At 40.7% G+C, this 16,933-nt stretch overlaps 1 protein-coding gene across 5 annotated transcripts in view; it reads right to left on the bottom strand.

The window, feature by feature from the left end:
* Positions 1–16,933, bottom strand: part of KCNIP4 (potassium voltage-gated channel interacting protein 4) — a 1,119,488-nt gene that overhangs the window by 105,437 nt on the left and 997,118 nt on the right. For 4 of the 5 annotated variants that reach the window (XM_072809173.1, XM_072809166.1, XM_072809159.1 and 1 more), the window contains exon 2: positions 3,380–3,504. In XM_072809173.1, coding sequence (XP_072665274.1) covers positions 3,380–3,504 — 125 coding nt within the window. The remainder of the gene's footprint in view (positions 1–3,379; positions 3,505–16,933) is intronic. The other variant, XM_072809140.1, reaches the window with a different exon arrangement.

Raw genomic sequence — 16,933 nt, 5'->3', positions numbered from 1 at the left:
CAGCTTTAGCATCATCTGGGAACTTATGAGAAATGCAAATTCTTCACCCCAATCTCAGACCTACTAAATCATAATCTTTGAGGCTGGTGCCCAGCAAACTGGTTTTTAACAAGCCTTTAGTTGATTCCAGGGTACTAAAGATTGAGAAACACTGCTATCTTCTCCATTTCTATCAGCCTCCTACTTTAAGAGACTCAGTTCAGCAGGCGGTAAGAGAAATAAGAATGTGGGGGTGACTCAGTGGGTAAAACAGAGTGACGGGCTGAGAAATTTTCCCTTACTATCTTACCTTTCTTCCATCCCCTGTTTTTATTAATAACCTGTGTTGGAAATGAGGAAATGCTATCAGGGATATGGTACTGGGAAAAGATTTGGGGGCTCCGGCGATCTTTACTAACGGGTGATTTGTCATACTGAGCCTTCATTAGATAAGTGTCATTGTCTTAAGATGTTGGTAACTAGCTTACCCTTTTAATAAAAATATAGGGGGCTTTAAAAGGTTTTATTAAAAAATAAATAACCCAATTGGTTCCATGGAAGTAATTTTTTGATCTTAAGAGCTTGAGATAATTGGTGTTCAGGAAACCAAAAGTAATTGGTTTGCTTTCTCTGATGCTAAGCTGGTTCAGATTGCTGCCATCCTATAAAACATGAGTGCCATTGCCCTGCTTTCATGCCTCCCTTGATATAATTCAGGGTATATTTATTAGACTTGTACATTTGGCTAGGGGAAAATAACCCAAAATGAAAATAACAGTTGTGTTTGATTTATCAGAGACATCAATTAACATTTTCTGAGCAAACCGTGGGTCCTTTCTTGTAAAGGAGTATGTGAATAGGCTTTGGGCACATTCAGGTCTGATGGAAATTTATCTCATGGTGCAGGATGGGGGGTGGGACAGGAAACTGATGCAGAGAGAAGAGAACAAGAGAAAGGAAAGGGGAGAAGCAAAAGAAAAGAGACAACAGTTGACAAGGAGAAGAGACAAAGGAGGGAGAAAACTCAGGAAGAAGAAATAAAGCAAGGACCTGAAGGTTAAGAAAAGGAGAAAGGAGGGGGGTCTGGAAAGAAGGAGGAGAGGACAAAAGGCAGAAAAGAGGACAGGTAGGCAAAGACAAAAATAAGAGAGAGCAATAAAAGTAAAATAAAATAAAAGACAAAAATAAACGAATGCAGACGTCAGAGCCCGGGCAATTTCTGTGAAGTGCCACTTGGAGAAGACCAACCTGCAGAGAGATGCTGCCTCTGGAAGCTAACGATGGCAGTAATCATGATTTCAATTTGCAATAAATGGTACCAAAGGCAGGCTGACCCCAAATGGAGAGACCTGCAGTCACGTCAGTGGAGTGGTAAATGCGTAGCAGGGTTGCTGAGAGGCTGGATTCAGTTCTCCTTTATTTGACAACCATTTTGTGTCTAATTGCTGCTGCCAGTGGTCATTCCAGCTGTTTTTTTTTTTTTTATAAGTGTTTGCTCTCTCTGCACACGGTGCAGCATAGACATAACTAATAATTCTCTAGCCTCATTTCCAAAGCTGCTTTCCCTTTATGCGTGTGTATTTGCATGTGTCATCGTGATAGATTGCACATCCAGACTCCTTTTAACACCTGCACAGAGACCTGGGTGTTAGCAGAGAACCCGGTTTCAGAGGAGTAATGGGGAGAGAAAAGCCTTAGAAAGCCCAGGCAAGGAGAGTGGTGGAACAGAAATGGGGTAGAGAGAGACCCCGTGGAGTCAGAGAGATGGTGGAAGGTTGTATGCCATACTCATGATGGAACTCTGTAAACATATTCTGAAAAGTCAACTAAGGTTACAAATTCTCTGAGTAAACTTTTATGTAAACTTTTATGGAAAGAGGTAGAGTTTCTCTTTTGGTCAGCATGAGGTTGCACAGAGGTAGCAATTGAGATGGTCAGATTTGAAGAGGCTGGAATTAGCAGGACTCTTTGGACACTATAGAGTCTATAGTGGGGCTGGTAGGGGGAAGACCTGAGGAGGGATCAATGTAATTTAATTTGGATTTCAAGGGGATCCCTGGGTGGCTCAGTGGTTTAATGCCTGCCTTCGGCCCAGAGCGTGATCCTAGAGTTCCAGGATCGAGTCCTGCGTCAGGCTTCGCATGGAGCCTGCTTTTCCCTCTGCCTATGTCTCTGTCTCTGTCTCTCTCTCTCTCTCTGTGTGTCTCTCAGGAATAAATAAATAAAATCTTTAAAAAAATAATTTGGATTTCAAGGGGAACCTGTAGTGTAGCTACTATGGTTTACATGTGTGTAAGAACATAGCACATGTTGGCCTGTGTATGCCATTTGAAACACAATCATCTGATACTTTTAAGAATAAAATGTCTTTTTCTTTTTTTTTTTAAAAAACTTTTTTTTTTAATTTTTATTTATTTATGATAGTCACAGAGAGAGAGAGAGAGAGAGAGAAGCAGAGACATAGGCAGAGGGAGAAGCAGGCTCCATGCACCGGGAGCCCGACGTGGGATTCGATCCCGGGTCTCCAGGATCGCGCCCTGGGTCAAAGGCAGGTGCCAAACCGCTGCGCCACCCAGGGATCCCATTCTTTCTTTTTTTTTTTTTTTTTTAAAGTAGGCTCCATGCCCAACATTGGACTTGAACTCACAACCCTAAAATCAAGAGTCATGTACTCTACCAATTGAGCCTGTCAAATGCCCAAGGATGAATTGCTTTCAAATAAATTCATGACAAGTCATCTCTCCCCATATAGACCAGAAGTTCCTTGGATATCTTCTCTGGCTTTTGAATAACCTACAGTATCTAGCTTAACACCTAACACATACCAAGTGTTCAACAAGTCAATTGTCTGGACCACTCATTGTCCTTTGAAGATGATTCATTCAGGAAAGAGAATCCTAAGGTGCACCTGGATCACAAAGAACCAGATGCAGGGACTACCTACAGACATTTAGGGTCTACTGTCATTGGTAGCATGTTTTTTTCAGAAACTTAGAGTGACTCTTCTCCAATGTTGGGAATGGCATTCCATATGGGCCTCGAACTATAGTCAAGATTCAAGTCAAACATCAGAATATAGTTCAAAAATGAAGAGAGAATTGAAGCCTCTTGAAATTTTGTCATTACAACCAAAAAACAAAACATACCAGGAACTGAAATAAGTAGGCCTTTTTTTTGTACCCATCCTTGTTTAATGTCCACCCACCTTGTGTGAGCACTTTGTGCCAAAGTGACCCAAAGTCTAAGTGGATATTGATAATATTCACATCTAGGAAAGATCCGTATGAAATGTATGTACGATGGCGCTCTCACAGAACCATGTGTTTTCCCTCATTTCCTCTCACTCCTCAATGCTCTGCTGAGAACAGTGTGAAGGTAAAGTTATAAAGGAAGTTCTTACATTCTTAAATCCTCTGTAAAGAATCTGGAGCTCCTTCTTGGTAAATTTGCTCTGGGCTTCCAGAAGCTCCAGAGCCTCAGGCCGATGCCGGACAGTGGCCATCTCCAGCTCATCTTCCACGCTGTCTGTGGAGGAGAACCAAAAAGAGGCTGAAGAACAGTCACAGGTCACTGGTGCTTATACACAACAACACAGGAGAACAATAAAACGTTTACTGGATGTCTGTGATTTTTCCAAAGGAAGGATTCTCGTACCATCTAAGGTAGCCTTTACATTTCCCAGAGTTTACATAACGAAGCTACGACAATTCCACATACTCTTTTTCCCTACTAGCTCTAATCATTAGATCTTACAATATTAGCATCTTTATAATACAGTTTGAAGAGTACACAAAATCATGAATAACCTTAAAACCTGGACTTGGTGTGCATATACCAAGTCCGGTTTGGAAAAATGGAATTTCAGTTTAATGACAATCAGTACCACCCTGTGTATCACACAACTAGGAGGTAGGACTCTGTCAATACTCTCTGAGGATTCAAATATTTGGCCTGGGGCTACAAATAAAGTGGCCAGTTGAGGTGCTGAAGTGAGTAATCAGCTGCTGATTTCACTGGCATAAACCCAGTCTTCACGGGTGCACTTTGGACTGGGCCTGGGAGAAGTTCTGGCTAGACCCTCTTCTGCAGCCAAGGGAGTCGATAGCTACAGATATATCCTAAAATACTGTACTTTCCTTTGTGAATTATATTTACAGTATGATTTCTCAAAGATGCTCTTTGTAAAAAGAATTTGATATCCATATAAGTTAGGGAAATGCTATAAATGCTATTATAGTGTGGGACCCAAAGAGGGAAATTAAAGGTTTCCAGAGGACCTGCAACAAACAATTCTGTTTAACTTTGTTTAACCCAATTGACCCCAAAGGGTATTTGTCCACAGAACCCTCTCTCCCCACAGGTCACATCTGGTGATCTCTACATGTCTGCCCTAGGCTCATGTGGAACATTAGTTAGGAGGTGTTGGCTTATATTAGGATCTGGGTGCTCAGGTCTCAAAAGTATAGCATCCTTGATCAATTTCAGCTTTTTTTGCAGTAGGTCCCCATGGAGGCCTAAGAAATTGTTCTTGCCATCATCCAATCCACACCTTGGCTAAAGAACTCACCAGGAATATAAGTATGCAGGCCTAACCCCGTAGCCATGGCTTGCTAACCTCCATTGTATTCCTTCTTCTTAGCTACAGATTTCCAGCTCAGAGGTTCAGAAGAAGAGCTTTTTTTTCATTAACTCTGTGCCCCAGGCCACTAGCATTCCAATTCCACATCTCATGTGCCAGAAATTTAGTCATTGTGGCCAAAAGTCACATCATTCAGATACTCAGAGCTGCCTTTCACTAACACCTGTACCTACTTTCTGCCCTCTCTCACTAAGTACAGTGATGGGCCAGAGTTCTCACAGAGCAGGGATAAAGAGGTTTCCACAGAACCCTAATCTTGGAGTGTCCTAATCACTGCCCTCAAGTTTACAAAAGCCCAATAATGGCAGTGAAACAGGTACTTGGAATGGTTGTGTTTGTCAAAATGGGGAAGAGAGGATAAAAGCAGACATTTGTTTTGTACTCTTCGTATTTTAATAGCTTATTGTGGAACTGTGAGATGGAAAAGCTGCAGGATAGTGATGGATAGATAAGAAAAATAAAAGGGACATGAGAAGATGGGAAGGCCAACAATAAACTCGAGCTGACAAGCATAAAATTGATGCGAAAGTAAGCGAGCTATGCACCTGAAGGATGTGTAGCGGCCTACAGGTAGCTAGGGAAATGGCAACTAGGCATTCACAAATTGACCTCCGGCTGAGCTTTATGGGGAAAATCAAAAAAGTCCATATGGGGCTCCTTCAATTTTCTCCTTCATTCACTGGAACATTTGAGTAGAATAGGCTGATTCTACTCAATAGGTCCTGAGCTTAGAGAGGAGGTGCTCCCTAAGATTGCTGTTGATCCAATGAATTGGACTGTGTTATTGTTACTGGAGTTGCCAATGCAGAAATGAATGCCCTGGAACAGACTTGATGTAAATAGATAACACCAGATAGAAAGACCCGGCTTTCTTGAGAAATATCTTCACATAAGCTTCTTTTGAGTTGATTACAGAATAATCCCGTCAGCCTAAAATGTTCTTCTTTCTTCTTTCTGCCTGTTGAAATGTATATATCTTTAATGATTTAATTCAAATAATACTGCCTCTCTGAAGCCTTTCCAGATTACTCCACCATGCAGAACCCTGTGCAGAGCTCTCACACCTTACCTACCTCTCATGAAGCATAAAAACATAATATGACCTGTCCATGCCTGCCTTCTCCATTGTGGGTTACTTGGCGATGTGAGCAATGTCTTAGAGATATGCATATCCTCTGGGTCTAACAGTCTGGTACCCATAATCACTCAATAATTATTTGGTGAGTGAATGAATGAATGAATGAATCAGTAAATAAATGGTGTTGCTACTAAAGTTTCCATTCCCCTGGAACCCCTTGAACCTTAGCAGCCCTCTAGAAAATTATTTCTCAAACTGAGGTTTGTGGACCCTTGGTAGACCTTAGATGCCTTCTTTGGAATCTCTGTGTTCTCCATGCCTTGTTCCGAGAAACAGCAAGAGCAAAGGCAGAGGAAATTTTAATCATATTTTCTGAGTAGTGCTTCAATCATAGCGTAACCTTTTGTAGACACAGTGACCCTTCCACTGGAAAGAAACAAAACAGTGCATTCACTCCTTGGCCTCTGTAACCACACAGCAATCCGAACCACACCACCAACACACTTCCTTCCTCCAGCTGTCACAGACGTGCTGATGCTGAGACGGAGACAAAAGACCCAGAGTCAGAGGGTCAGTGTAATTAATTGAATTAAGTGTGTGCTAGGATTGAGCATCATACACAATATTCAAAGCACCGCACTGGAAGCATCTGCCTGTGGACTCTTGTTTTCCCGGCTGACTGGTACCTTATTTCCTAATGACTCCTACCTGCCAAAGGGCTGTTTCTATTTCTAGGAGGCTGACAGGCTCTAAAAACCTGAAATCATCAGTAATCACCAGCACACGTTAAAAAAGCAACACCACCTAACCCAATCAAGACTGATTCCTGGAGGCAAACTCTGGAGAGCACAGCATGATTCCGCACACGACTGTGAAACTCACAGGTTGACTCAGCCACCTTTTAGGAGAATGTATTTGGGGCGGGGAGGGGTGTGTGTGTGTGGATTTTAATACAACGCTTAACATCTATTGAGCGCCCATTATAGGGCAGGAGGCAGGATAGGTGCTCTATTTTTTTTTAAATTTTTATTTATTTATGATAGTCACAGAGAGAGAGAGAGAGAGAGTCAGAGACACAGGCAGAGGGAGAAGCAGGCTCCATGCAACGTGAGCCCGACGTGGGACTCGATCCCGGATCTCCAGGATCGCGCCCTGGGCCAAAGGCAGGCGCTAAACCGCTGCGCCACCCAGGGATCCCCAGGTGCTCTATTAATATAATTCTAGTACTCACAGTAACTCCATGATGAGGTAAAATTGTCCTTTTATTTTTAAACACATGTACTACTGGGTCTTATAGAGGTGAAGACATGAGTGACCAGATGTCACATAGGAGAAAGATAGAGACAGGATTCACACCCAAGTCTCTGATGCCAAACTTTATGTTCTTTCTCCTTTGTCATATTGTCACTCAATACCAACAGAAATAAGAATGATAAAAACAACATATTTATCTCCTCTCCTTTTCTGCACCGTCAAATATCTCAGAAAATTTGACTAGATCCACTGGGTCCATTTTCTCCTGTTTTCTCCTTAATCTCCCGTAATCTGACTTCTGGCACCATTACGGGTTGAACTGTATCACCTCAAAATTTGTATGTTGAGGGCCTAACCTCCAGTATGGCTGTATGTGGAGATATGGCTTTTAAGGAGGTAATTAACATTAAATGAGGTCACAGGGACCCTAATCCAATATAACTGGTATCTTTATAAGAAGAGAGAGAGAGACACCAGGGATACACACAAGCAGAGGAAAGGCCATGTGTAAGCACAGCAAGAAAGCAGCCATCTGCAAGCCAATGGGAGAGGTGTCAGGAGAAACCAACTCTGCGGGTATCTTGATTTTGGGTTCCCAGAACTGTGAGAAAATAAATTTGCAGTTCAAACCATCTAGCAGTGGCATTTTGTTATGGTAGCCCTAGTAAATGGATACATCCATCCATGTTCGAATGACACACAACACATGTAAAAGCAGGTCTTGTTTCTCATAGTTTGCCCAGTTGGACAATGGGCAAGCCAATCACACCAATCTTTACAACACCCTTCAAGAGAGGGGCTTTTGATCCCACTTTAGGGATAAGAAAACTGAGGTTTGGAAAGTCAAACTATCTTGTTCAAGCTCAAATGGCTAGTGAGTAATGAGGCACACAGGTGTCTTTAGCAAACCTAAAGTCCAATTTTTTAAGCATTCTGCTGAGATTATTAATAAAAATCACCACTCTATAGAGAGCTTTTGCTCTAAGCTTGGCTGTGTATTATCTCGTTCTAATACTGACAAAAATGGTGTGAGAGACCTATTATTGCCCTTATTTTACAAGGAATAACAGGCTTACAGAGCTTAAATAATTTATTCAAGGTCACATAGCAAGTCAGGTTCACAGCTAGGATTTGACCCTTGGTTTTTTAATACCAAAAATGATGAGCTCAGTCAATACGCTATTTTAAGAGTTGGGAACAGCTATATACATACATACATATATATATATTTTTTCTTTGAGTTGACTTCTATTGCATAACTTTTATTAAAGACTATTTTATTTTTTAAAAATGTTTTAAGCATAAGAAAAGTATACAAAATGTTATAAAGAATATCTATGTTCTTACTATTCACGTTTCTCAAACCAACATTTGCCTTAGACATTTTTTTTTTAAGAAAGTACTGCAGCTAGACTCAGAAATCCCGCTCTTACACATTTCCCCAAACGAAATGAAAAGTTATAGTCTCACTAAAATCTGCCTATGAATGTTTACAGTGGTTTTGTGTATAATCACACAAATCTGGAAAGAATCCAAACATCTTTTGATGGGCAAATGTATAACAAATGGCAGTACATCCATTCAATGGAATACTACTCAGCCATAAAAATCAATAAACTATGGATATATACACACACATACAACCACATGGATGAATCACAAATGCATTGTTCAGTGAAATAAATCATATTTGAATTTTCTGTGCGATTCCATTTTTGATCACATGTTGAAAAAGCTAACCATGTAGACGGAATACAGCGTAATGGTTGGTGGTGGGGAGCAGGGTTGACTACAAATGCCTGTGAAGGAATTTTGGGAGTGATGAATATGTTCTATATCTTGATTTTGGTGGTGGTAACTTTATTATATTTATCTTTATTATATTTGTCAAAACTCATAGAATTACACCAAAATAGGTGACTTCCATTATATGTAATTTATATTTCAATAAAAAAGAGAAAAAATAAACTAAACATTGAATATATATATATATACACAACAGCTCTCTCTCTCTCTCTCTCTCTCTCTCTCTCTAGGGGAAAAAATTTTAGACTGCCACTGAACCCCCCCAATGCCTCAGGGAAACCATGCCTGGGTGCCTTGGAGAGATCACCATGGTGGCAGTCAATGCTGTGCTACTTTAGAAACAAATAGAACAAGGTGTGAAAGGGACACTATCTCAGAGCTGGAGAAAACAAAATGTTTGCATTTATACATTTTTCCACAGAGAAATGTAGGTTCAAGGAGGCTGGGTGGTGTGTGTGTCTAAGATTAAAACCAGAACCAGGTGGGACCCTGGCCACCTGAATCATGTCCAGGCCTCTGCAACTCCGCAGGCATCTTGCTGGGTTGCTAATTCGGTGCTGCTTTTGCATCCTGAGACAAGCTGAATACAAATAGCATTTTAATTCATGTATCTTCTAACAGATTTAATTTTAATCAGACAACTAATTCCCAAACCCAGACACCCTTGAGCTCCCCAGCTGTCTCTTTGTGTTATTTGTTTCTTAGATTTAACTCTCTCAGGGCCAAGGTTGTCCTAGTCTGAGTAAACAGTCCCCTCAGGCCGTGACACAGTTGGGCTAGAAATTGGAATTCAAATCACGTGGGAACAACAGAATGAGTTTTAAAAATAGGCATCTTTCTCCTCTTTCTCACAACTTCTCTTCTGCAGTAGAAGTTTATTACAGTCTGGTAATTCTGCAAATTTGACTCCATCCAAGGTCAAACCATACCCTCCAGAATGTAACTACAGAACATCGTGGTTTACAAACACATATGAGTGTGAGGTCTGCTTTCCTAAAGCAAGTATTTGTAAATAAGGCCTGTAATGCTGAAATAAAACCATTTTATAAATAATGTCACTCCACTTGGAATTGGTTTGGAATCCAGTCTGGGAACACTGAGGTGGGTCCTTCTTTCATCATAGCATGGGACACTGCGAGGCCACTGCCTTGTTCCACAGACCACTGGCTACATCAGGCTGTACTTACTGAGCACGTGAAATCAATGAATAACTACTATAAGCCTCCCCAGCGTATAATGGACGTACCTACAGGAGGTCCACTTTGCACAGCATAACCCTTCTTTACATAGTGTATCTAGTTTTCATTATAAAAGATCATAAATTCTATGACCTTAAAATTCTGTTTGAGCCTAAATTGACTTGTCTAGCCAAAGATTCAGCTGGCTTGACCTATATTGCTTAATGTCATTTATAGAAATACCTTTTGAGTCTCTCTTCCTAATGTTTATGCGTTATTAAATTGGTTTAATAGTGACTTAATTAGTGTGGCAATAAAATCATGATGAGGATGATTACCTCCTAATGATATGCTACATGTGATTTTAGAAGCTTGGTCCAGTGGCAGGTATCGGAGGATGGTTGGATGAATTTTGCTCCAGGTTTTAGATTTATAGTAAACACCACTGGAAGATTCTTGGCTATACACATTGGAAACTACTTGTGAGAACTTCTAGAATTGGGCACCCAGGTGGCTCCGTGGTTGAGCGTCTGTCTGCCTTCGGCCTAGGGCGTGATCCTGGAGTCCCAGGATCGAGTCCCACATTGGGCTCCCTGCATGGATTATGCTTCTCCCTCTGCCTGTGTCTCTGCCTCTCTCTCTCTCTCTCTCTCTGTCTGTCTGTCATGAATAAATAAATAAATCCTTAAAAAAATAAAAAAAAAGAACTGCTAAAATAAGAAGATACTACTGTTTGGTTCATGTTCACATCTGTCCCAACAGGCAAAGAACAAGCTTTCCAGGTGAAGATTTCCAAAGCTCTCGTACACGGTACCAATGCAATTCCTTCCCTGTCTTTCTTCCTACTTTGAACACGTGTACAGGCATTGACGGAATGCCATATATTCAGAGCAGTCCATGCCTTAGCTCCAACCCTCCCTGTCCTCAGAGGGGTTGGCATCACAATCAGTTGAGGAAACTGATTTTCAGGATTAAGGAATTTACGTAAGTTCCCACAGCTAATAAGTGGGGTTGCTGGGATCTGACACAAACCTTTCTATTTTCTGTTCAATCATTTGACTTCTCTCGATGGAGAGTTCAAACCCGGGACAAGCACTGTAAGCAACTGCTTAAACTTTGCCAACTTTAAATGCTTTATCTCAAGAATATGAAGGCCTGGGAGCCCTCTTGACTCTTGCTGTGCTCACAACCACTCACCTATCCACCCACCAGGAGCTATTTTCGGGTGCGCATGGAGAGTACACGAGCAATTAACTCCAAGCTGATGGAACACAGCCCACAAGTAGAAAGCAATCAATCCATCCAAAACACTGCAGGAGTCCTAGCTCACCCCAGACCACCCTAAACAACTAGAACCCCCTAATTTTTGTTAATCAGACACATGTTTCAATTCTGGTCCTGAAAATATGTTAGGACCAAAAAAAAAAAAAAGCCCTTTATAGTTAGTACTCTATACTATTTAATATTTAGATATCGCACAGAAAATGAAAAGTATTTTTAAAATGGCCAATTATTTTGAACATCTTCTGTTAGAGGTGGTTGTTGATAATGACACTGAAATTTCCATTCTAGGATAACTTGAATTACTTTCCAGTTTCATGACTGGATTCAATCACTTACAAACTATAACTATTCAGAGGAAAATTGCTGGAGCTACTTCTCACAGTATTCATGAGTGGATAGTCTCTACCTTATTTACAAACATAAATAATACCTCTTCATGCAGGTTTGGATTTCAAAATATGATCACCTAATTGGGATGCTTGTTATTAGTATTAGCCATATTATTGCCGTAGCAAGTCATGTGCGACTCCTTATGATAGGAGCTATTATTTCATAGATGGTAGGGTCTTACTTTGCTTTTTGGTAAATGAGCAACACAAAAATTATATTTCAAGTCATTATACATGGAAAGAAAATCTACAATAGAAATGCTGGGGTTGGGCAGCCCTGGTGGCTCAGCAGTTTAGCGCCGCCTTCAGCCCAGGGCCTGATCCTGGAGACCTGGGATCGAGTCCCGCATGGGTCTTCCTGCATGAAGCCTGCTTCTCCCTCTGCCTGTGTCTCTGCCTCTCTCTCTCTCTCTCTCTGTGTGTGTCTCTCATGAATAAATAAAGAAAGTCTTAAAAAAAAAAAAAAGAAATGCTGGGGTTTGGTGAGAAGGAAACAAGGAATATGACTGAACTCACACATCAAGGTAGACCCAAAAGATGGATAGTTTAGCCAGGAGAGTCCATGGCTGAGAGGAAATACAATCAAAGAGAAAACTTGAAAAATTTGGGAAACTTGGAGAGAGATAAAGAAAGATAGCCAACGATGGCTCACTGAATTAAAAGTGCCATAACAAAAGGGTTTCTCCTCAAGTCTGACAGACTTTCTTTAGTTTGTCTTTAAAATCAAATGATGGTAACAAACCAGTTTTAATAGCATTTGCTCTGTGTAAGTGCTTTCCTTAAGTTAACTCATAAAATCCCCATCAGCACACTGTGGATACCAAATTATGTTCTATAGGGGATTCCTGGGTGGCTCAGCGGTTTAGCGCCTGCCTTTGGCCCAGGGTGCGATCCCGGAGTCCTGGGATCGAGTCCCACATCGGGGTCCCGGCATGGAGCCTGCTTCTCCCTCTGCCTGTGTCTCTGCCTCTCTCTCTGTCTCTATGTCTATCATGAATAAATAAATAAAATCTTTAAAAAAAATTATGTTCTACAGATGAAGACACTGGCTCAGAGAGATGGAATGACTTGCCCTTGGTCACACAGTAGCAGAGCCTGAGTATGAACTCTGGATACTCTGGTTCCAGGGTTCACATAACTGACTATTCCGTTGTCCTGCCTACCATAGACGAGGAAGGAGGGTAGTGCTCCACTTATCTGGAAATCACATACCCAACCTAGAATCAGGAAATCAGTAGCAAAAGGGCTCTAGGCAGAAAACAGAGTTTTCTCGCATTGAACGTGGTTGTGAAACTAGCTCCTTAAATTTGTAAATTTATATTCAAATAGAAAGCCTTAGCACGAGTGGTTGTAAGCCAAAGGCCAATGCACACATCAACACCCTGCTCTCCTTGACTCCTAGTACGGCACCTTGCCAAATGCCTATCACGATAGCCTACCTCAAGAAGACTGTCCCCAATTATAATAAGCTTGTAATTATAATATAATTATAATAAGCTTGTAACTCCACTTTAGAAGCAGCTGGGGATGGGAGAGGAGAGCTACAAACTAAAGGAAGCCCATGAGACACAATAATCATACCTAACATTTGACAGCTGGCACTTTGTAGTAAACAAAATTATTTTCACTTTCACTATCATAGCTACCCCACACGATCACCTTGTGCACAAATATTGTCACCCTGCTTTTACGGATGAGGAAATCAGTGTGGGAAGAAATGTTGTAACTTATGAAAGACATAGAAACAGGAAGCTATGAGTGAGGACTTCAACTCGAATGTACAGACTCTGAAGTCTAGAAGTGACCCCCGATTGCCTGAGAACAGAGGAGGAAAAGTAAAGTTAAAAAGGCACATGAGCACATTACAGCAAAGAATAATAACAAAATAGTCAATGACCAACGTTTGATCTTGGTCATTAGGAACAGGCTTTATTCCCTTTGTTTCAGAAGATAATACGCAGGTGATACATTTTTATTTTTTTATTTTTATTTTTTTTCATTTTTAAATTGTTAATTTAAAGCCTATTGTAAAAGAATAAACATATGGAAATCTTACATATTTATTTATTTATTTAGGAATCACTGATATATAACAGACTAGTTTTAGCTATACAACATCATGAATCGACATTTGCATATTTTGCAAAATGATCACCACGGTAAGTCTAGTTAAAACTCATTACGAGATATTAGACAGATAGAAATTTTGTTTACATAAAGTATAATGTATGATCCATAAGACGTTACCGGGTTGCATGTTGCTTCAGCAAGCAGACACTAAAGAGCTGGGATCTATTATGCAGGAAATTAAAAAGAGTTTGGGTAGGTTTAGTAATCAATTCTTGATGGCATATCAGGGGATGTTTTGGGGCTAATATCAGGGATGCTGGTAAATACTTTGCCAGAAAACATTTATCTGTCAGGACCACATTTGAATCTTATTTATTTGAGTACTCTCTATGCCCAAGGTGCGGGTCAAACACATGACCCCAAGATCAAGAGTCACATGCTCTTTCGACTGAGCCAGCCGAGAGCTTCTATCATGGCCCTATTTCAAACAGAACATTAGGAAAACCAAGCAGAGATCTAGGTTTTGTTATGTTCTTTCTAGGGTTAAGCTGATTTCCTGCCTCAGAGAAAGTTAGACGGCTTAGTCCCAATGTCAACCGGGCATTTGCGTGTGACGTGGATAAGTTAGTAAGACTCTCCGTGCCTCAGTTCTGTCGCATGTTCAAGGCCATAAAGATGAGCATAAAATCCAACCTAATATTATAGTATAGAGTGACTCTGGACATAAAATGAGCTGGTGCGTGTGATTGGGACGTAGTAAACAGTTGTATTATTGTTGTTATTTGTAGTAGTATCAGTACTAATTACAGCGACATCTGTCACCGCCCTTATAAGAAGAAGAAAAGTACCTGGGAGCCCTCATGCTAGCAAATCATTCCATTGCTCCATTTTTTCCCCCCCGGGTCTATTTCTCAATTCTGATAGTGGATGATGTGTTTGACCTACCTAAGCCTCAATTTTAAAATCTATAAACTGGGAATAATACATCAATTGCATAAAGCTGTTTTGAGAAATTGTTTGAATTGCACACTGGCATATAGTAATTAATCAATAAAGGGCAGCAATCGTGATTATTAATAACCACTGCACACTTCCTAGTGAGGCACTGTTCTAGAATCTTCAGGGGTGAGGGCTCTGTGATTATACTTCTTGCGTTTGAATCCATTTGCTGATTCTTGTTAGCTCTGTGACCTTGGGCAAGGTGCTTAGTCTCTCTATGCCTCAGTTTCTTGGCCCATAAAGGGGGGGATAATAATAAGCCTCCCTGCAAAGGATCGTTGAGAGGTTGGGATGAAATCATGTGTAGAAAGCATTTAAAATAGGCCTTTTGTACTCTTCCAGCTTGATACTGACAAAGGAATAAGGTCCATTTTGGGGAATGGAATTTGAAACAATAACCTAGCTTTACTGCCTGTCATTTCCTCCCGCACACCGTGTGACATCGTATCTTGGATAATTTGCTACTCTCCGAACAAAGCCTACATTGTCAACTTTAATCTTTTTGTTTGCACCATCTCCTCTCCATGGATCTGCCTTTCTTCCTCCTGCACTTTCTCTCTTTAGTCTCTCTACAGGCTCATCTCAGTGTGGACGGGGCTTCGCAGAGGACGAGTCTCCTCAGACTTCCACGCAGCATGCAAAGTTGTGTCTTGCCAGCTCTGATTGCTTTATAATATCATCGGCCTGATGGAGTATCTGTCATTCCTTCTGTGATGTGAACATCTCAAGACGAGAGATCTCAGTTATCCTGTTACCACCAATGCCTAGCATAGTTCTGGATACTAGAGACAGCCCATCACTCATTCATTCATTCATTCATTCAGTTATTTACTGAGTTATTTATTATAAGCCAGACCCTGTCCAAGGCAGTATGGACACCAGAATGAACAGCCAGCACAACAAAATCTTTGTTCACATAGACCTTACTTCTAAAGGAAGACCCACTGATTGGACATCCACGTAGAGGTGTCAGCTGACCGGATGCATCTATGGGTCTGGAGTTGAGAATCATGGTCTGGGCTAAAGATGTAAATGTCACAGTCATCATCATATCAATCATACATAAGATCCTGGAACTCGCTGATATTACTAAGGGAGAAAATGCCAACAGAGAAAATAAGTCTATCTCTTACTGAATGAACAATAACCACAGGTTGAATGGAATAATGCAGGTAAAGGGTCTGCACACCATAAGGTGCATCCGAGGAAATCCCCATGAGTGCTCTCTGCTATTATTCTAATGATTTTGCTACTGGCCCTTCTAATATCTGCTCAGGTCAAGTATTCATTAATTTTGCACTGTCACTGAGATAAATTAAATGTGTTTTTATTACCCCCAGGAATACTCACTGGAGAATATGCCTGCCTCCCCGCAGGTTCAGAGAACACTACGATGTACCATGAGACTGTTTTCCTACCCGAAGTCTCAAACTCTTTACTGAAAGGTGAATACGTTCCTGTCTGTTTAGCCCCAGAATTTGTCTTTTTGTTCTCCGTCTTGTTGTTCTTTTCTTTTCTTTCCTTTTCTTTATCTGGAAGCTTGGAAGCAAAGATGGGCCAATGTTTTTATAAAGAACTTCTGCCTATCGCACTTGCTGCTCTATATCCCTTGGCAAGAAGGCAATTTGAAAGTAAGAAAGTTAAACTTTAACCTGCAATCTAAGCAGATATGGGAGCGATGCTCTGTATTTTATAGACCTGGTGGAGTGTAAAATTGAGTCTGCTTGAAGTGTTAGGCTCCCATTTCAGTTTTTAAAGGAAACCGGCAGAAACCGGCATTGACTGGATTCGTGGTTAGCCCAGATATTACTTCCTAGCTCAATGCTAATGGAAAATAGGTATTTATGACTCCCATTAGAAACTGCATGAGTGACCGATCATAAAATTATTAGTAAAAGAAAAAATAGAGAAGGCTTTTATTTATCTAACTCTCAGTGTGACTTAAGTAGTTATCACTCTACCCCTTTGGCCCAAATTAATAGTAAGAAAATAGTAGAAAAATCAAGTAGGAAGCAAAGATCTCATCATATAAGTAACCTGGAAAAAACAAAAAAAGACCCATCAGCCAACAGTAAGGCTTGTTTCAAGAATGGCTTGTGTTCTTCAGGCACTTTAAGCCAACTTGTCTAAAATAAAACTGTCATCTTAACCTACTTTCGTGACCTTCTCTGTTCCTTATCTTGCTTCACGCCACCATCATCTTTTTGGTAGAGTCACTTTGTCCCTTTTCCATCTTAATTCAGTACTACCAACTGCT

The sequence above is a fragment of the Canis lupus genome, chromosome 2, assembly GCF_048164855.1.
Source record: "Canis lupus baileyi chromosome 2, mCanLup2.hap1, whole genome shotgun sequence".
NCBI classification, from domain to species: Eukaryota; Metazoa; Chordata; class Mammalia; order Carnivora; family Canidae; genus Canis; species Canis lupus.
Note: the sequence above shows the minus strand (reverse complement) of the source record. Positions and strands in the feature narration are given on the sequence as shown.